The 19890-nt window shown below is 42.3% G+C and overlaps 3 protein-coding genes across 8 annotated transcripts in view; 2 read left to right on the top strand and 1 right to left on the bottom strand.

The window, feature by feature from the left end:
* Cdc23 (cell division cycle 23) overlaps nucleotides 1-1079 on the top strand; it is a 20506-nt gene extending 19427 nt beyond the window's left edge. The window contains exon 17 of the mRNA XM_034518321.2: nucleotides 725-1079. Coding sequence (XP_034374212.1) covers nucleotides 725-735 — 11 coding nt within the window. The 3' untranslated portion in view covers nucleotides 736-1079. The remainder of the gene's footprint in view (nucleotides 1-724) is intronic.
* Kif20a (kinesin family member 20A) overlaps nucleotides 1-8266 on the bottom strand; it is an 8992-nt gene extending 726 nt beyond the window's left edge. The window contains exons 1-18 of the mRNA XM_034518318.2: nucleotides 7993-8266; nucleotides 7382-7563; nucleotides 5275-5364; nucleotides 5066-5185; nucleotides 4199-4337; nucleotides 3929-4116; nucleotides 3719-3848; nucleotides 3303-3497; nucleotides 3098-3209; nucleotides 2933-3001; nucleotides 2603-2746; nucleotides 2295-2460; nucleotides 1867-2031; nucleotides 1609-1748; nucleotides 1400-1502; nucleotides 685-883; nucleotides 469-560; nucleotides 27-164 (exon numbers count right to left, since the gene is read on the bottom strand). Of these exons, the coding sequence (XP_034374209.1) occupies nucleotides 27-164; nucleotides 469-560; nucleotides 685-883; nucleotides 1400-1502; nucleotides 1609-1748; nucleotides 1867-2031; nucleotides 2295-2460; nucleotides 2603-2746; nucleotides 2933-3001; nucleotides 3098-3209; nucleotides 3303-3497; nucleotides 3719-3848; nucleotides 3929-4116; nucleotides 4199-4337; nucleotides 5066-5185; nucleotides 5275-5364; nucleotides 7382-7543 (2352 nt within the window). The 5' untranslated portion in view covers nucleotides 7544-7563; nucleotides 7993-8266. The remainder of the gene's footprint in view (nucleotides 1-26; nucleotides 165-468; nucleotides 561-684; nucleotides 884-1399; nucleotides 1503-1608; nucleotides 1749-1866; nucleotides 2032-2294; nucleotides 2461-2602; nucleotides 2747-2932; nucleotides 3002-3097; nucleotides 3210-3302; nucleotides 3498-3718; nucleotides 3849-3928; nucleotides 4117-4198; nucleotides 4338-5065; nucleotides 5186-5274; nucleotides 5365-7381; nucleotides 7564-7992) is intronic.
* Brd8 (bromodomain containing 8) overlaps nucleotides 8266-19890 on the top strand; it is a 23153-nt gene continuing 11528 nt past the window's right edge. For 3 of the 6 annotated variants that reach the window (XM_034518323.2, XM_034518324.2, XM_076912836.1), the window contains exons 1-7: nucleotides 8363-8517; nucleotides 9496-9592; nucleotides 16239-16308; nucleotides 17070-17119; nucleotides 17315-17437; nucleotides 18173-18253; nucleotides 18351-18415. In XM_034518323.2, the coding sequence (XP_034374214.1) occupies nucleotides 8499-8517; nucleotides 9496-9592; nucleotides 16239-16308; nucleotides 17070-17119; nucleotides 17315-17437; nucleotides 18173-18253; nucleotides 18351-18415 (505 nt within the window). In that variant the 5' untranslated portion in view covers nucleotides 8363-8498. Of the gene's footprint in view, nucleotides 8518-9495; nucleotides 9593-16238; nucleotides 16309-17069; nucleotides 17120-17314; nucleotides 17438-18172; nucleotides 18254-18350; nucleotides 18416-19890 lie in introns of all 6 variants that reach the window. The other 3 variants (XM_076912834.1, XM_076912837.1, XM_076912835.1) reach the window with 1 other exon arrangement.

A 19890-nucleotide genomic window follows, 5' to 3' on the forward strand; every position in this document is an offset into this window, starting at 1 on the left:
TCACAGGGTCGCTAGGTTGCCCTCACCTGTTTGATTAAGATGTCATCGCAGTTGGTTAATGCTTGACGAAGTTTCCCTGCTCCGGTGCTGTGGCAACAGGCTCTTTCTGCTGACTGTAGAGATTGCCCTAGTTCCCGGAGTTCTGCCCGTAGCAGCCTTATATTCTGAAAGAGTAGGAACCAATTATGGCCAAAATCAACCACAGCAGCCACCTGAAGACAGACTTAGGGAGGCTGGAGAGCGGCTTAGCTGGTGAGGGGACTTAGCACCCAAGCTTGACAATCTGAGTTAAATCTAGGAACCCATATGGTAGAGAGAACCATTCTTCTGTCTTCCACAACACTACAAATAAATAAATATGAAGCAAAAATGGGCTGGCTTTCATTCCTTAGGACTCTTGCACAAAAACAAAAAAGAAAAACCTTATTTTCAAACCCCTGATAAAGGGCTTTGAAACAGATTAAATACCTTCTGGCCCTCCTCTAACTTCTTATCCACATCAGTGATGAAAGGCTTGGCTGTGGGTGGCAGCTTTAACATTTGCTGATACTTCTGCAGCTCTGAGGGGAAACAGAACATAGGTAACATGTAGTGGGTAGGTAAGAGATGGGGTGAGGATGGAGTTTGAGGGCCAGTTTTCCCTCACCCACTTCCACTGTCAGGCTTCCTGCCTTCCTTCCTCACCTTCAGTGGTAGAGCTTAACTCTGTTTTGCATTGCTCTAGTTCAGCTTTAACTTCCTGGAACTGCTGAGTGGAGGCAGAAGCTGCCAACCTTTGTGACCGCCGGAGGGACAATTCACACCCCCCTGACTGTTGGGCCACTGGCTGCTGTTTGGCTTCCTGCAAGAGAGTTTCTAGCTCTTCAATTTTTCCATCCCGCTCCTAAGAGGGAAACAGAGAGCACAATTCTGTCCAGGGTCAGACAAATACCAAAGGACCAGACTAACAGAACATAAACTTTCTTAACATTTTTGCTGACATTAGCCTATAGCACACTTTCATGGTGAACTCATCCCTGAATTTAAACTTGATAACTGCAAGACACTAAGGGAAACTAATAAAAATTAATTATATATTACTGTTCTTTCTAGAGTTTATAAAACTTAGTTTGATGTCAGCCTGATCTACATAGGAGTCTGAGGCTGCCAGGGCGACAATAGTGAGACCCTGTCTCAGAAATCCTAAGATACTGGCAGTAGTGGTGGTGCGTATCTTTAGTCCCAGCACTTGGGAGGCAGAGGCAGGTGGATCTGAGTTTAAGGCCAGCCTGGACTAGAGTGAGTTCCAGGACAGCCAAACTGTCTTGAAAAACCAAGCCAACCAAACAAAGTAAAAATAAAAGATTTGTTTGTCTCAGCCCCCAAACGATAAAAGCCTGAGAGGCTATTGAGACTGCACCTGGATCTGTTCTTGGTAGAAAGTTGTCAGCGATTCCTTCAGGATCTTCAGTTTCTCCTCGTACAGCTCCTCTAACAGTTCCTTCTGAGTGTCCAGACGCTCGCTGTCAAAAAAAGGGTAGTGAGGATCCTGAGGAGGGAACCTGGGGAACAGAGCCTGTGGCTGCTGTCCCTGTCACGGGACTGGGCTGGAAGGCCACCCCGTGGTACCTGCACCACTGCTCCCGTTGCTGCATCTGCTCCACCATCTCGTTGCAAATTTCCTCCCGGAGCTGTATTTCCAGCTGCAGCTTTTCTTGTCGTTCTTTTAAAAGTAGTGCTTTCATGGCTTCCACCACCTGGAGCAGCTCCTAAAAGACGGCATCTGTGAGACCTCCTGCACTCTTTAAAAAGGCCCAGAGCCACCCAGACACCTTGTGGGAATGTGCAGCCATCAAGCTGCTACGCCAGAGCTGCCTGTATCCTCACCTCCTTGCCATACATGGAGATGTCAGCTTCATCTTCAGGACTGTCTTCAAGTTCTGAGTCCACCTTGCTCTCTTTCTTTAAGCCAGGGGACACCTGAAGACTGTGCTCCTTGATGAATGAATGCAGGGATGGGATTCCCAGATGCACAGGTGGGGCATGCACAAGCTAGAAGAGGGAGGAAAATCTTAATTAATTTCTTAATACCTAAGAGCTATTTTAAGATTGCCAGTCCTGCTGGGTGGGTGTGGCTCATGCCTTTAATCCCCAGCACTCCGGATGCAGAGGCAGGTGGATCTCAGCCTGGTTTAACAGTGAGTTCTAGGACAGCCAGGATTATACAGTGAAACCCTGACTAGCTATTTTTTTTTTTTTAAATTGCTAGTCCAAAGAAAATACAGTCATTATGTGCATAGCGTGTAGCGTTTCACCTGGCTGGCCAGGGCGGAGAACTTGGCTGCGTGAAGAGTCTCGTCGTAAGTAGATGCACAGGGATTCACATTGACAATCATACAGGAGCGACCTCGGCCTGTGAAGAAGCCTTGAAACACACGAGTCAACTTGCTGTCACGGAAAGGAATCAGGTTCTGCTTTGACCTTGCACAGAATCAGATAAATAGCATTGTGAATATAACCACAGCCCCTGGCAGGTGTGTGCATGTTTATCCAAGCACCAACCTCAGTGCTGACCTGGAACTGAGCAAATGGCCAGCCCAGGCCACCCCAGCCTACAGCTTACCGGTTCTGTTGATTCTGTCGCAGGGCAGCAATACAGCGGCCCAGGGTGTGCAGAGAGGTGTTAATGTTTCCTGCCTCCTTTAGCCGCTCACCACTTTTTTGATGTTTGCAGCGCTCTGAGCCAGCCAGATCACAGAATGACAGTCTGGAGTAAAGCACAGGAGCTAATATAAGGAACTCATAGCTTATTATATAATTCCTCTAGGGGAAGGGCCTACCAAATTGTTTGTATCAAAAGAAGGAAAAGAGCAAATTCCTTTGAGAAGTTCCCTTCTGCCCCATAACCACATACATGGCCAAGATGACCAAATTTCTAAGTGGGGAAACTTACTCACTGATCTTGGGCACTATATCCCCTTCTCCCTGCAGGTGCAAGATTCGGATTGAGAAGATGCTGTGACTGAAAAGGGAAAGGGAAAAATTACTCTGTATGTTCTGTTTAGGTAGAAGGCTAAAGCTTTCTAGACATAGTCAAGAGTCGGTTCTCACAGCTCACCTGCGGCTAGAGTGCTGGTTCATGTGGGTGCTGGCAAAGCTCTGGTTCCTACGACCCACTTTCAACAGTTTCCAGGCTTCCTCAGCATCACGGACATGGATCCAATTGAGGTCTGGAGCCAGAGAGTAAGGTAGAATACTTGGCCCGCTTCTAATGTCCCTATGTCCCTCCAAGTTTCCTGCCAGCCTCCTCTACCTTTGCATACCTTTCACGTAAGGATTTCCGTTCTGATCCTCACACAGCCGCAGTGTCTGTCTCTTATGCTGATGGCTAGGTGGTTCTAACAGGTCATAAAGCAATTCATTGTAGATTTCAAAGAAGGAGATCCAGACAGAGAAGCGAATGTCTGCTGGGACACTTACTGGGACAGTGTCTGGCTGTGCCCATAACTGACTTGTTTCTGTGAGAAAAACCAAAATGTCCATGTCCATCATTAACCATGCATGGAGCATTCCATCTGACTTTGATCTGTAGGAACTTGGAATGATGACGTTCTGGTTGCAGCCTCTGAACTATACTTCTTACAGCTGTTGGGAATAGGGAGTGGGGTCTTCCCCCCCATCACCCCATCCACCTCCCAGCCCCCAATTGCCCACCACAGAGCTCCCTCATGGTACATACCATCTAACTGGCTACTGCTGGTAAACTGACTGGTGGAAGACAGCCCAGCAACGCCGCTGTCAGAGCTGTTGCTGGCACCTATCCGACTTTCAGTGTGGACACGTTTCTTCAAAGAGGTGGACAGCTCCTCCTGAAGGGGCATAGAGAGAAGATAAGCACTAATCTTTTCTAAAATCTGTACTATTTATCCCAACTTCATGAGCACTTCACCTCTTGGAGGCCTCCAATTAGCAAGGACAGCTTCTTTATTTCCTCTTGTCGAACCTGCTTGCTGTCTAGCCAGATTACCTCATTGGACAACAAGGGCTTCAGATCAGGTGTTGGATGAAGTTGTCCTTGGAGACTATTAAAGATGAGAGCCAGGGACTGGGGCAGGATCCCTGCATCCTTATTAGTACCTGGAACAACATTAACAATAATCAAGGCATCAAAAGGAAAGACAACCTTAAGATGCCAGTTGACAACCCTCCTGCAGCTTACCTTGAATTGTGTAGGTTTTCCCAGAGTTGGTGACTCCATAAGTGTATATGAGCCAGTTCTGCCCTTTGAGTACATCCTTCACCATCTCCTTCATGGTCAGGTTGAAGAAGGACACCTGTCCCACTTCTGGCCCAAATATCTAGAAACAGACCCATTTCTCAGAGGCCACATTTGCATCTGCCATCTGTCTCCTGGGCAGGATTAGTAGATATAACCCTCCTCTGGACACCGCTCAAAAGCAGCTTTTCCTGATGGACTCTAGTTGTGCGTAATAAAGACTCCATCACCCCCTGCTAGTACAGTTCATCCGAATCAAATAGTTAAGGAATGCTATTAAGTACCTGTGCACACACACTGGGTTGTACAGTTGGTTGTGAGCATGGGTTTGGAGATGGTAGATCCAAATCCCAGTTCTGCCTTTACCACTGACTAACTCTATAGCTTCAGAAAATTACTGCCACTGTAACCACTGTAATATGTACCATAGTGGGTTTTGTTTTGTTTTGGTTTTGGTTTTTTGAGACAGGCTTTCTCTGTGTAGCCCTGGCTGTCCTGGAACTCACTTGTAGACCAGGCTGGCTTCAAACTCAGAAATCCGCCTGCCTCTGCCTCCCAAGTGCTGGGATTAAAGGAGTGTGCCACCACCGCCCAGCGTGCCATAGTTTTCTTATCAGGGAGAAGAGGAGTAATAGTAGTCACATCAGTGGTAGTTCATGTACATAAACGTATCTGACACACTGACTTGCACATAAAAAGTTCTTAAAATTATAGATACACACATGTAAAACTTACACTCAGAAATCTTTTAAAGTAGAAATAAATTTCCCCCTAAATGTTGGACTTTGTTTGTACACCAGAACTGCATACCTGGGAAAAGGTGAATTTGTGAGTGGCCTGACCAATTCCCCTTTCATTACTCTTCAAGGCAAAGGAGTTTTTGGGTGCCTGTAGCAGAAGGGTTTCTGTACTCTCAATACAGACACAGCCCTGAGAAGGTAGAAAACAGACGTTAACAGAGTAAAGAAGCATTCCTGGGGAGCCTCTCTTGTGTTACAACAATCCAACTTAAATCCTACCTGATCTTCCTGTCGGTCCAACTCGGAAGTTAAGAATGGTCTGATTCGAAGGTAAACTTTCATCTTTTCTGCAGTGTCCTCAAATGGAGCCTGTAACAGATTTCAGAGTTAACCTGTAAACCAGGACAGCCTAGTTCCTTGGAAGCATGCTACCACTCCCTCATTCGCATTAAGCGGTCCTGTGCAGCTCTTCTTTGGTTCCACAATCATTCGAGCACACAGGAACTTTGTTACCCTTCCCAGTTCAACATTGCACTGCAGTCCTGGCTTGCCGTATCAATGATTTGAGTTAGAATGGGTTGTTGGAAAATCACCATAGACCAGGTATGGTGGTGTGTGCTTATAATCTCAACACCCAGTAGATAGGGGGATCAGAAATTCAAAGCCAGCCTTGACTACAAATACTATCTCCAATAATTTTTATTTATTTGTTTCTGTTCATGAAGGTGTTAGATCCACTGTAGTCTGGAGTTACAGGCAGTTGTGAGCCATTGGTGTTGTGAAGCTAAGTTGGGTCATCTGAAAGGACAGGAGGAGATCTTGGCCCTGAGCTATCTTTCCAATTCTGATAAATACAATTTTTTTTTCAAAGCACAGTAATGAAAATTGGGTTAGTAAGATGTCCCCTATCATACATATAAATAATAATAATAGTAGTAATAATAATAAAATAACAATAGATATGCATTTCATCATTTAGTAGTTAGGCGACCGTGAACAAGTTCTGAGTGACTTGAAGAATAAAGTTAAATAGTAACCACTCCATTTATTCAGCAGATATTTAGAGAATGTCTCTGTATTCCCAAGGACACTGAATTCTAAATAGTAAAAATGCATTGTGTCTAGTGAACAAAGGCCCTTAACCCTACTAAACATCTTGCCAAGCTAGGGCAGCCCCCACCCCACCCCCACCCCAAAGGTTTGGCTTCAAACATCAACAGTGCTATAGCTGAGAATCTTTGGCCTTGTAAAAGACTAAAGCAATGGCAGCTACGATTATTAATGGAACAAGAATTCCATTCTATCTAGTTAAGGCCACCACGATTCTCTGCAAATAATTGTATGAGGTGCAATATGTGAACCTAGAACATACTAAACATGCACTCTCACATCTTCCATCCTTAATAGCTTGCATACCAGAGAAATAAGATATTCTTCCCTAACTGAAAGTGTTAGTTGTTTGCTCAGACGTCCGACATCAGCAAACAGACCACTCCAGACCACAGGGCTGGGGGAGGGGGTGAGTTTATTTAGGAGATAGGGCAAAGGTGGGGCGAAGAAGATGGAAGGATAAGAGAGAAGAAGAAGAAGAGAAGTAGAGGCAGGCCATGACCACATGGAGAGAGAGGAAGAGAAGGGGGGAGGGGACAGAGAGGCAAGAGGGTAGAAGGGTAAGAGAGTAAGAGATTAAGAGGGTAGGAGTAAGTGAGTAAGAGAGAGAGGGTAACAGAGTGAGGAGGGGACAAGCAGCCCCTTTTATAGTGGACCAGGCCTACCTGGCTGTTGCTAGGTAACTGGGGAGGATCATACCTGGCTGTTGCCAGGTAACCGTGGAGATGTAGTTTAGACAGAATACTAACAGAAAGCATGGCGCAATTGCAACTGAGATATTTCATGAATATAATGCCAATAATATTCTTATAGGTACAGACTATTTGTTTTACCCTATTTTCTGTTTTGGTTTTTCAAGACAGGGTATTTCTGTGTAGTCCTGGCTGTCCTGGAACTCACTTGGTAAATCAGGCTGGCCTTTTTTTTTTTTTTTTTTTTTTCTTTTTTGGTTTTTCGAGACAGGGTTTCTCTGTGTAGCCCTGGCTGTCCTGGAACTCACTCTGTAGACCAGGCTGGCCTTGAACTCAGAAATCAGCCTGCCTCTGCCTCCCAGGTGCTGGGATTAAAGGCGTGCGCCACCACTGCCTGGCCAGGCTGGCCTTTAACTCAGAGATCTGCTATTTCTGCCTCCCAAGTGCTGGGATTAAAAGTATGTCCTTAATTTTGAACTGATCTTTCTTCAGGATTACTGGCCTTTCATCTCATACTACCTTGTATAAATAACTGTGAGGCTGAAGATAGCACTTTCTGCCCTTAACCCACTCAACTCCTTTACCTGTTTGTCCTCCAGAGAGGCGGAGATGACAGAGCATTCTGACAGCAGGTCTTTTCGGACCACAGACCTTAGATCTGCAGCTGTGGATTCTAACACGGGAGAGTCTGCAACATCCTCATCAGAGAGTAAGCCCGCTGGCGGAGAAAGGATCCCGTGAGACATGACAAGCAGTCAGTCTATGTCTAAAAAGAGACAAGAGTAGATGGGTAGAATATTATCGCACAAAAACTGCAAACCTGTAGGTTAAAAACAGTCCCCTGGTAAGGGGGATGTCCTTGCTTTGGACACTAGGTCGAGACTATACACCATTTATCAGCCAAGGGGAAGAGAATGAGAACTAATACAGCCCAAAGCTGCATTTCTGTAGGTGAATAGGCACGGAGAGATATCTGGCTCTAAAAGCAGAACAGAAGGCCACGCTCCACATAGGCTGTCTACAGGCCCGCTAGTGCAAGTGTGTTTCAGGATCCCAAGGGTACTTTTCCAACCTCACTTCAAAGACCACGAGAACTCGGGAATTATGGAAAACACAGGAACCTTCTGCGGACTATGACACGCAAGAAACAGCTGATAACCAATTCCAATTTGAAATCCAGCCCAATTGCACTCACCCGAAGACAGTCTGCCTCGCTGCTTCTCTAATCCCAGCTTCTACCCAGCAGCGAACCACGACTCCGGAGCGCACAACTCCGCCCACGACGAACAGCTTTGTTCCTCATACAATGTTTTAAATTGCGCGCTGACCTTGTCCGGCCAACCAGAAAGCGAAGCCTGAAAGAACCAATCAGCAAAAGGGAGGGGGCAGAGCCGACCGGAAGATTGTTTTTTTTTTTTTTTTTTTTTTAATGTGGGTCCGGGTTACCAACTGTCACTTCCAAGTTGTTCGTTATGGGATTTGTCTCACTTAACTCTAAGCCTAGACGTTTCTTTTCTGAGGCTTCAGCTGAGATCCATTGTCTTTTATTAGTTAAAAAGAAAACTTTTCCTAGAGGGACTTCGCTTCTAGTAGGGCAAACTGACCCACCCACTTTACCCACGAGGCACCGCGAACGGATTCATACAGTATTTCCCAGAGTTCCCCGCGTCTGTCGCAAGCGTAGAAGACGTCGAAGCCAAAATGGCGACCGGGACAGGCAGTGAGTATCGGATCCGCTTTCATGTTCAAGGCTTTTGTAGAGTCGAGACTAGGCATCCCACTTCTCAGGCATGAAAGGAGTGGGAGGAGTGGGTTGTAAGAGAGCGCACAGTTCAGAGATCTGCCTTTCATTCGCTTTCAGGACCACCACCTGGGGCTTAACAGTGTTGGGAGGAAACGGAGGCTGGTGCGAAGCAGCCCAGGAAGCCTTTGTGTGCTAGGCGCTATCTAGGGTAAAACATAAAGGCAGTATGAAGTGGCCAGTGACTCAGTCGTTCATCTAACCAAGCTGTGTGAAGCACTCGGAATGATATCTGTTAACTCTAGGCGTTTTCTGCCACTGGGGAAAGAAAATGCGTTTCGTGTATTTCAGCCATTTTTCAGTTTCACCGACGGAACTGGTTTATACCCGACAGTTGAGGGGCTGAAATGTAAACAACTTTATGCTAAGAAGGAGGTGCCAGTGGCCGCTTGGAATTTTGGGAAATAAACCTGAGTTCAAACTGAAAGTTTTAAAACTGTTTTTTAAAGAGAACCTTATAACCTTTTTTTTTTTTTTTAACGTAAAACTGCCATTTTTTTTGTTTCTTTGGTTTTTTTTTTTTTTTTTTTGGAAGCAGACCACCTCGAAGCCTTGTCATTTAAACACAATGTTCTATAAATGTGTGTTCAATAAAAGAAACCTGGCAAATAATGGTGATATTTCATTGGAATGGTGAAAACTCAAGATTTGGTGATAATAATTGATGGTAGTAGTTCGAACAAGTTTGAAATGTATTTATTTTGAGACAGGCTTCTGGCTGGCCTGGAACTCATTATGCAAACCATACTAGTCTCAAAGAAATCTGCATCCCTCTGTTTCCTGAGATCCAGGATTATTACTACACAGTCTGCCTGGGGTGTTACTTATATCAGGCTTTAGCTGTTCTGGGGTTTAGAACTAGCTCAGAGGTTGTTTCTGAGCCTTCTTTATTTCCAGAGCACAAGCTGCTGAGTACTGGCCCAACAGAGCCATGGTCCATCCGAGAGAAGTTGTGTTTAGCATCTTCTGTCATGAGGAGTGGGGATCAGAACTGGTAAGGAATCTAAGATATCTGATTTCTTGAGCCGTTGGACTGAGTTATCTTTCTTTTTATTTTTTGCTTGTTTTTGAAACAGGGTTTCTGTATGTAACCCTGGGTGTCTTAGAATTAATTCACCTTGTAGACTAGGCTGGCCTGAACTCAGAGAATGCCTACCTCTGCCTTCCTAGTACTGAAATTAAAGACATGGCAATCAAGCTAGCCAGAACTAAGTATTTTTCACTTCAATATATTCCTTTCTTAACTTACATTAAGCTTTATGTAGTAGGCAGCTTGACCAAAATACGAATCACAAACCATAAAATAAGCCTACAGAAAAGGAAAATACTGATGGTTCCTTCTATTTTCACAGACTTGTGCAGCCGTCCCTATAATTTAAGAAGTTTCTTTAATCTTTAAAGTAAATCTCTTTACATTTACCTCTCCCTCTCTTCCCTGAGTAGTCTACTTTCTTTCCCTAGATTTGGCTGTCCTATATGTATAGAGTGTAGTTTTCCGGGACTAGCTTTGTAGTCAATTAACATAGTACTCTTCGAGTTTTGTTCACATGTAACAGGTATTAATACGTGTTTCTAGTATTGGCCAGATAATACTATGAGTCATCCCTTCCATATCCATGCAGATTTAGTTCCAGGACCTGTGAGGGTATAAAGATGGTGGTAGTTCAATTCCTGTACATAAGATACCTCATATTTTTATGTAACCAACACATATTCTCCCAAATACTCCAAGTTAGCTCTAGATTATATCACTTAATGCAGTGAAGTAGTGTGTAAGTGGTTTAGGGCAGAGGAACCTGGGGTGGTGACACTTGACAAACCTCTGTCTCTAAAAATACTTACATTATAATTTTTTAAAAAAAATTACAATTGTGAAGTAGCAACAAAGATAATGTTATGGTTGAGGTCACCACAACATGAGGAACTGTATTAAAGGGTTGCAGCATTAGGAATGGTGAGAACCACTGGTTTAGGGAGTAAGTTTGTACAAGTTCAGAAACATCTCTGTTTGGTTTTGGGCATGACTGTATTGTACAATGTAGGCTGAGGAAATCCAAGGATGCACATCCCCTGGCTGTGGACAGTCATCTACATATTCATTACCTGACATTTGGGACAGATGACTTAGGTCTTTGTGGATTTTGTCTTCATTTCCCTGGAGATCTCACCCAAGAAGTCTCTGGGTCATGTGGTAGCTCCTAGTCTTTTTTAAAGAACTGCCAAGCCATTTTCTTTGTTATTTTAAATATATGTATGTTTATCTGTGTATTGGGTGGAGGCTATGGGCATATCAGTGCAGAATCCCTTGGGAGCCAGAAGGAGACATCAGATTCCTTGGAGATGCAGGAAGATATGAAATATCTGACTAACATGGATTCCTAGAATAGCAACATGTCCTCTTAACCCCTAAGCCATTTCTTCATCCCTCCAAATTTTGGAGAGTAGAGGTGCTGGGGGTGGAACTTGGAATTTGGTGCATGCTGGGTAAAGATTCTACTTTTTTTTTTTTGGACAAGAATCAAACTCTGTAATGAGGCTGGCCTCCAACTCATGGAGGTCTTCCTACCCTGTCCTGTAAGGGCTAGGATTAAAGGCATGTGCCACTATGCTCAGCAAGAAAAGAAAAAGATAGCCCAGACTAGCCCACACTGTCTGCTGCTTTGGCATATTCCACTAGCTTGTGTCACAAGTTCAGACTTTTTGTTGTTGTTGTTTCTTCCTTCCTTCCCCTCTTTTCTTTTCTTTTCTTTTCTTTTCTTTTCTTTTCTTTTCTTTTCTTTTCTTTCTTTCTTTCTTTCTTTCTTTCCCTCATGACAGGTCTTACTATGTAGTTTTGGCTGTTCTGGAACTCACTATGTAGATAGACCATGCTGACCTTATACTCAGATCTTCCTCCTGAGTACTGAGATTAAAGGTGTGAGCACTGTGACTCACCAAATCTTTATTTCTTTTAGCTAAGCTAGCTTCAAACTCTCTAACCTAGGAGGACCTTGAACTCCTGGTCCTACCTTTCCCTCCTGAATACAATGATTACAGGTAATGTACCATGAGGCCCAGATTTTGTAGTACAGATCAAACCAAGGTTTCATGCATGCTAGGCAGGTACTCAGCTAACTGAACTATAGCCCCATCCCCTCCGGTTTCTCTTTCTGCTTCACTATATTTCTTTATTTTTATAGTAGCTATGCTAGTAAATCATCTCATTACAGATTTTCTTTTATACTTATTTGTGTTACTGCTTGTGTACATGTATACTTAAGTGTGGATAGAGGTCAGAAGACAGCTTGCAGGATTTGGTTCCCTTTCCACCTAATGGGTTATGGGGATCTTCAGGCTTGGGAGCTTTGTCAGCTGAGCCAACTTACTGCACCTTTTTTTTGTTTGTTTGTTTGCTTTTAAAGACAGGATCTGTGTATGTATGTAGTCCGGGCTGGCCTAGATCTCAGTGATTTCCCCCCTTTTAGCCTTCCGACCTGGAATTACAAATGTGAGCCATCACATCTACTTGCTCATTGTTTGGGGAATTTTTTTTTTTCTCTCTGTGTAGCTCTGGCTGTCCTGGAACTCACTCTGTAGACCAGGCTGGCCTCAAACTCAGATCAGCCTGCCTTACTGAATGCTGGGAATAAAGGTGTGCAACAACACTGCCTGGCATTCTTAACCTTGTTTTGATATGCATTTATCTGATATACTGTGTATGATAATATCTTTTCATGTGGTTCTCGGGATCAGTCATGCCCAAAACGCAGGTTGTAAGGCTTTTGGAACTTGATAAGCTATCTTGCTGGCCCTGGTTTTTTTTTTTTTTCTTTTTTCTTTCTTTTTGTAAGAGCATTTTATATCTATACAGGCATATTTTTTTTTTTGTTTGAATTTCTTTCAGTAATTGCATTATATTTCTATGTGTATTCTGGATCCTAATCCTTTGACTTTCTCCTTTTTGAGTATTATCTTTATGCTTTTAAAAGAAACACTTTCTTAATCACTTGTTTTACTTTTTATGTATATGCGCTTTGCCTGATTATGTCTGTAACATATGTGTAGGCTAGAAGAGGGTACAAGATCCCCAAAACTGGAGGTGGTTTTGAGCCACCATATGCGTGCTTAGAATTGAACCTAGGTCCTCTGGAAGAGGAGACAATGATCTTAACCACTGACTTACCTTTCCAACCTGTCTTTATACTTCTTTGATTGGTATTGTTTATAACACAAAAGTTTTGAAGATTTTTTTTTTGATATTATTGCCCTGGTTGTCTGGAAGTCACCATATGGACCAGGCTGGCCTTGAACTCACATACACCTGTCTGCCTTAGCCTCCCAAGTGCTGACATTAAAGGCGTGAGCTGCCAAGCCAAGCCAAAAGTTGATTACTAGTTTAGTTTCTTCTATTTCTTTGCTTGAGAATCAGCTAGGAAAATATGTTTTGCTTTTTTGTTTGTTGACTTTTACTATTAAAAATTATTTTTTTAATCATCATTATTTTGTGTGTGTATCAGTGTTTTGCCTGCATGTATATATATGTACCATGTGTTCTGGTGCCTTTGGAGGTCAGAAGTCATTGGATCCTCAGAGACTGGGATTTTATAGGCAAGGAACGAACTATTCAGCTCTGTAATTTAAAACAAAACAAAAAAAAGTATGGTTTTGGGTATGGAGGTCAGAGGACATCTTTGTGAAGATAGTTTTTTCCTTGGGTTCCTGGGATCAAACTCAGATTGTAAGGCTTTTAGAACAAGCAAGAGCATTTTTATTATTTTAAACTTGTGTGTGTGTGTGTGTGTGTGTGTGTGTGTGTGTGTGTGTATGGATGGATGGATGGAAATGCAGGTGCTTTTGGAGGTCAAAAGCATTGGATCCCTATGGATCTGGAGCTGTTGCATGCCACCTCTTGTGGGTACTGGGAACTGAATTCAGGTCCTCTGCAATAGCATTGCATTGTCTTAATCACTGAGTGATCTCTCTAACCCATTTTTGGTCTTAAAACAGTCTTGCTATATAGTCTGTCTGGAACGAACGTACCATGTAGCTGACCTTGACTACTTCCCAAAGGTTAGAATTACAGCCATCCACTACTCTGCCTGGTATTATTGATTTTAAAAGCAGGACCATAATCACATAGAATAGCCTCAGACTCATAGGTATTGTCCTGCCTCAGCCTCTCAACTTGCTAGGATTATAGGTATGTATACCACCATACCCAGCCAACCTTTCAATTTTTTTTAAGCTTTATAATCAAATAGTTTCTTTCTGAGACAGATTTTCATGAGTTGTTTGTTTGTTTTAAAGACAGCATCTGAGTATGTGGTCTAGTTTGTCTTGAACTCACTATTGGTCCAGTCTGGCCCAGAAGTCTTAGTAGTTCTTCATTGTGGAGCCAGAACTTGATGTGAGTCAAGGATAGCCTTAAATTTGATCCTCCTACCATACCCAACTCAAATATAAAGAAAAACAGGTGAGGTGTCACACACCTGTAATCCCTACTGGAAAGGAGACATAAGATCAGGAATTCTAGTGTAACCTGAACTACATGAGGCATTTCCTTAAAAAAGAAAACAAAACCAAAAAAGCAAACCATAGGTCAGAGAGAAAGGTCAACTGGTAGCATGTTCACCTAACATCCTCAAGCCTTTGGATAAGCTAAACTGGATGTCAACATGTGTTTCTGGGATCTTAAAGGAGGACGTAGAGGCAGGGGAGTCAGAAGTTCTAGGTCATCCTTAGCCATCCTAGGTCATCTAGGTCAGGGCTTGCCTGAATACATAAGTCTCTGACCAAACACAACAAAACCCCATAAATTTTAACTAATGAGATGGGTTTATAAAAAATGTCAGCAGCAGTCAGGTTTTTTTTGTTTGTTTGTTTTTTTCCCCTGCAATTTCTGTCTTTATGTGTGTATAGGTGTTTTGAGACTGGGTCTCACTCTATTGCTCTGACTGACCTAGAACTTGCCTTGTAAACTAGACTGGCCTTGAGTAATCTTCCTGTCTCTGCATCCAGAGTGCTGGGATTGGAGGTACACATCTCCATATCCAGCCAGCTATTAAGTTTTTCCAACAACTTTCTAGAAATATTTCTGCTTTTAAAAACAATCTAATCTGGTGTGTGTTTTTTTTCCCTCCCAAATGTAGTTATTTAATAATTCAAAAAGAAGGCATCGTCGGGCGGTGGTGGCGCACGCCTTTAATCCCAGCACTTGGGAGGCAGAGGCAGGCGGATTTCTGAGTTCGAGGCCAGCCTGGTCTGCAGAGTGAGTTCCAGGACAGCCAGGGCTACACAGAGAAACCCTGTCTCGAAAAACCAGGGGGAAAAAAAAAAAAAAAAAAAGTAAAAAAGAAGGCATCATTGTAGCTTATATTGTTCTATATTTTATTCTGTAATATTTAACAGTATCACATATTTTAGTCATAAAATTTGGGGAAACACTTGAGTTCTTTACTTGAAGCAATAATGTCTCACTGCAATATGTCTTTTGTTGTTATAAAGGTTTAGTTTTTGTTACTAGCCTCCAGATCTCGAAGTAGCTCCAGCTCATGTGATCTTGACCTCAAGATTTCATCTGTCTTCTGATTGTTGGGATTATTTGTATGCACTAACACAGTCACATAATATTTAATTACAGAAAGTTGTACAAAGATTGACTCTTGTATTCTAATTCAGTGTCTATGAACTTGTCTTTGTGTATGTTGTTACTTTTTCCCCCATTTATTTATTTATTCACTTGATATCCCAATTGCAGTCCTCATTCCTTTTCCCAGTCCTTTCCATAAGAGCCCTCTCCCCATCCCATTCTCCCTTTCACCTCTGAGAAGGGGGAGGTTCCTTCCAGAGAACCTACGCCTCAAGTCACTGCAGGACTAGGACCTCTGAAAGAGCAATGCTTTTAACCTCAGAGCCATCTCTCCAGCCCAAACCCTGTCTTAAAAAAAAAAAAAAGTGTTAATAAAGGTATTTAAATACAGTTTCATAATGAGGGTTAAGAGAGAAAGGGACTACTCAGAAGGAAAAATGAGAGCAAGGTATAGGCTTCTTCAAAAGCAGTCCTGAAGAAAGATGTATTAAATATAGGTACTGGTTTCTCAAAGGGGAATGACCAAAGACCTAATTTTAAAAATTAATCCAGACTAGGGATATAGTTTGGTCATATAGTATTTTCCTAAATATGTGAGGTCCTAGATTCATTTAAAGATTTTCACATTGCATTTTTATTTATTATGCATGTATGTGTATATAGGTATATGCAAACCACTGTGGTAGTGTGGAGGTTGGAGAACATACAGAGTTGATACTTCTACCGTGTAGATTATAGTAGATTGTGGGTTCTGGGGGTGGAGTCAGGATCAGGCTTGGCAGCAGGTGCCTTTCCTTTACCCACTGGGCCATTTCACCATCCCCTAAGTTGTTTTTTAAATAGTTGCATCATTTTCCATCATCAGGTATTCCAGAACTAGAGGTATGGCTATGGTGGAGCACTAATCTAATGTGTGAGTGAGCTTCTGGTTTGTATTCTTAGTACTGAGAAGTAGGTAGATAGAGTTAATAATAAAGGAAAGTATTCTAATACTTCTTAGTAGCAATTCTTTATTATATGTCATCTCTAAACTCTGAGCTCAGTGTACCTCAAGGCTTTTCTCATTTTGTAGGGTATCAGTGAGCAGAGCAATCAAGCCCTTTGCAGAACCTGGCCGGCCTCCAGACTGGTTCTCTCAAAAAGTAAGTTACCACTCAGGTTTTCTTTTTTACTCATTGGAATATGAAATTGGTTCTTTACCGGGTTTTGTCTTGTTGCTTACAAGGTTTTCTGTATCGTGAAGGGGAAAATAACTTAGAGTGCTATAAGCTGCATGTATTGGTACATGCCTGTAATTCTAGCAGTTGAGAGATAGGCAGGTGCATGTTAACATGTGCAAGACCAACCTGGTTTACATGGAGAGTTTCAAGCCAACTAGGGCTACATAACAAGACCCAGATGGGTCAGTGGTTAAGTGTACTGACTGCATAAATAAAAAATAAAAATTTAAGTAAGAATATTTTAAATTTAATAAAAATTAAATTTTTATTTTTATTAAATAAAAATATTTTAAAATCTTCCAAAATCAGAAACAAAGGAAAATGCCTTTAAAAAAAAATAGTAGTAGTTTTGTGTGTTCGTGTAGAGGTCAGAGGATAACTTTCAGGAATGAGTTTTACCCTGGGTTCTGAGAATGAGCTCAGGTTATTGTGTCTTACAGCAGATGCTTTTTTACCCACTGAGCCCCAAACACACAGTGAGTCTCTCTTTTGAGGTAGGGTTTCACTATGTAGACCAGGCTAATCTTGAACTCAGAGATCCTTTGCCTCTGCCTCCCACCATGACCAACCAAGCTACACAGCTTTGAATAGCTTTTTTCACTAAGTCTTATTACTGTATTGTTGAAACTTTGAAAGCCTGTTTCTTTCTGAGCTTGTTTATCACATTTTTCTTTGTTTTACAGCATTGTGCTTCACAGTATTCTGAGCTCTTGGAGACTACTGAGACTCCAAAGTGAGTATAAACCCAAGTCCACATCTGTTTGGTTGGGAAGTGTTCACTGTGGAAATAAATGTTTTTGGGTGAGAAAAGTATAGCAGATGTTATTTATTTATGATTCAATAGTAGAAAAGGCTCAGTGAATACAAGTGGAAACAAATGTCCTATTATTTAAATTTGGATTTATTGTTTGATTTTTTTTTTCCACAGGCGGAAACGGGGTGAGAAAGGAGAAGTGGTAGAAACTGTCGAAGACGTGATTGTTCGCAAACTGACTGCTGAGAGAGTTGAGGAACTGAAGAAAGTCATAAAGGAGACACAGGAGAGATACAGGTAGTTGTCAGGTGATGTGGGGGTGGGGCGTTGGAAAGACATAAAGGGCTGACTTCTGGTATACACAAGATTAAGTTGCTGTTTATGAGTGACAGGGTCTCACTGTATAGTACTGGCTGGCCTGAACTCTCTCTGTAGACTAAGCTGGAGATCCATCATCCTCTGTGGTGGCACACGCCTTTAATCTTAGCACTTAGGAGGCAGAGGCAGGCAGATCTCTGAGTTCCAGGACAGTTGGGGCTACACAGAGAAATCCTGTCTTAAGAAAAACAAAAAACCAAAACCAAAAAAAAAAAAAAAAAGAAAAAAAGAAAAGAAAAGAAAAAGAGAAATGTAGTTAAAATGTTGGGTGCATGGTATGTCTGCAGCAGCTACTCAGGAGTTTGAAATGAAAAGGTTACTTGAGGCCACAAGTAAAAACCTCTGAATGTGGTTTATAGTATTAGAGAGCTCAGTGGCAGAGATGAAAGGGACCCTTTATAAGTCCGGAAGTATTAGACCTGTGACCTCATGTGCTGTGGAGTGTGTCCACCTGTACTTGTACATACACACTAATAAATGAATAAGAGAGTCTAGTAGCTCACGCCTGTAATCCCAACCTTTGGGAGACCAAAAAAGAAATCCGTGTAAGTCTGAGCCCAGCTGGAGCTACAGAGGAAGACTGTCTCAAAAACCCAGAAACTTACAAACTAGGAACTGTGAAGAAAACTGCTGTCTGCCTCTTTGTTTCTATAGGCGTCTGAAAAGAGATGCAGAACTAATTCAAGCCGGGCACATGGACAGCAGACTGGATGAGCTCTGCAGTGACATTGCAATGTAGGTGCCATCTGTGCTGTGCTCGTGTGTCAGGACACCTTTTTATAAGTGTGGAGAGGAGCTACAGCTGGCTGACATACCTCAATTCCTTTTTTAGGAAAAAGAAATTGGAGGAGGAAGAGGCTGAAGTAAAAAGGAAGGCCACAGATGCTGCATATCAGGGTAAGCTGAGTTTGTGCTTCTGTTATTATTGACCATGTGGTTTTGCATGCTAATGACAGTTGGCTATGTAGTTAGATGGGTGTGATGACCACTGCACTGTGGAGACTTAGCTGTTGTTTTCTAATGTATAATCTACTAGTTTATGTTTACTTGCCAAATTTATTATGTCCCTCCTTTTCCTCCTCTCTTTTTCCCTGAAACACTATTCTTTTTGTTTTTCTGCTAAGGATTGAACCGAGGGCCTTGTATATGCCTGCTAAAGTCAGACCTCCAGGCTGTCATTAAATAAACAAGCTTTTATCAGAAGGAATTCCACTGTACTGGAAGGCTTTCACAAGTGTCAGAAGCCTACAGAGTTCTTTCATTTTTTGTATTTTCCATTCACTAGTTTTTGTCATGTCCCATGATTACCCAGTCGTAGACTGTGGACCTAGCCCAATGTCTTAGGCTCCTGACTGATCTGCTAAACTGTAAGGCAGTTAAAACTTTCCCTCTTTCTAAAATTTGAGTGATTTTACTCTATGGAGCAAACTGGCAGTGAACAGGAAAAATGTACGGATCTATTGTGTGCATGTGCACAGAAGTTTGATAAAATAAGGTATGCAGGTAAAGGATGGAGCCTAACTGTAAACCCTTGCCTAGCATGCACGAGACTGACAAACAACTGCAGACGAAAGAACCATTCCTCCTAGTTCTCTCTTGTCTACCAGAATAAACCATCCTTTATGTCAAAAAGAAATGGAAAAAATGAGGTCTCTCATACTCCCCAGGTCCCTAGTTTGCTTGTAGGACTCACAGGCTTGATAATGGTAGAGTGAACATAATTTAAGGTTTTATTTCTTTATTTTTATTCTCTTCATATATTTATTTTTTAAGGTTTCACCCCCCCACCCCCCTCCAAGGTAGAGTTTCTCTGTGTAGCCCTGGCAGTCACTTTGTAGACCAGGCTGGCCTCCAACTCAAAAGAGCCACCTGCCTCTGCTGGGATTAAAGGCTGCACCACCACCACCACCCGGCTTTTCTTTTCCTAATTTTTTTTTTTTTTTTTTTTTTTTTTTTTTACATTTGTTTGTTTGTTTGGAAGTGGAGGCACAGATAAGTGTCATATGGGTATGTATAGACCAGAGGACAAGTTTTAAAAGTCTATTCTTTCCTCCCACCAAGTGGGTCCCAGAGATTGACCTTAGATTATCAGTCCTTATAACAAAACCCTTTATCACAGAACCATCTTATTAACCTTAATTAAGATTCTAGAACTCAGAGGCCAATGAAAAAAGTCAAAGGCGGAGTGTGTGAGTACACATTGTGATTGCTAGCATTTGGAAGGCTGAGGCAGGACAGGCTCTGTGAGCTAGTACAGTTGGGTTTCAGGCAAGCTAGAGCTGCATTGTGAGACACCCCACCCCCAAAAAAAAGAAAAGAAAGGAAAGCAAGATACAGTGATGTGTGCCTGTAATCCCAAAATTTGGAATTCA

This window comes from Arvicanthis niloticus, chromosome 14 (genome assembly GCF_011762505.2).
Source record: "Arvicanthis niloticus isolate mArvNil1 chromosome 14, mArvNil1.pat.X, whole genome shotgun sequence".
Lineage (NCBI taxonomy): Eukaryota > Metazoa > Chordata > Mammalia > Rodentia > Muridae > Arvicanthis > Arvicanthis niloticus.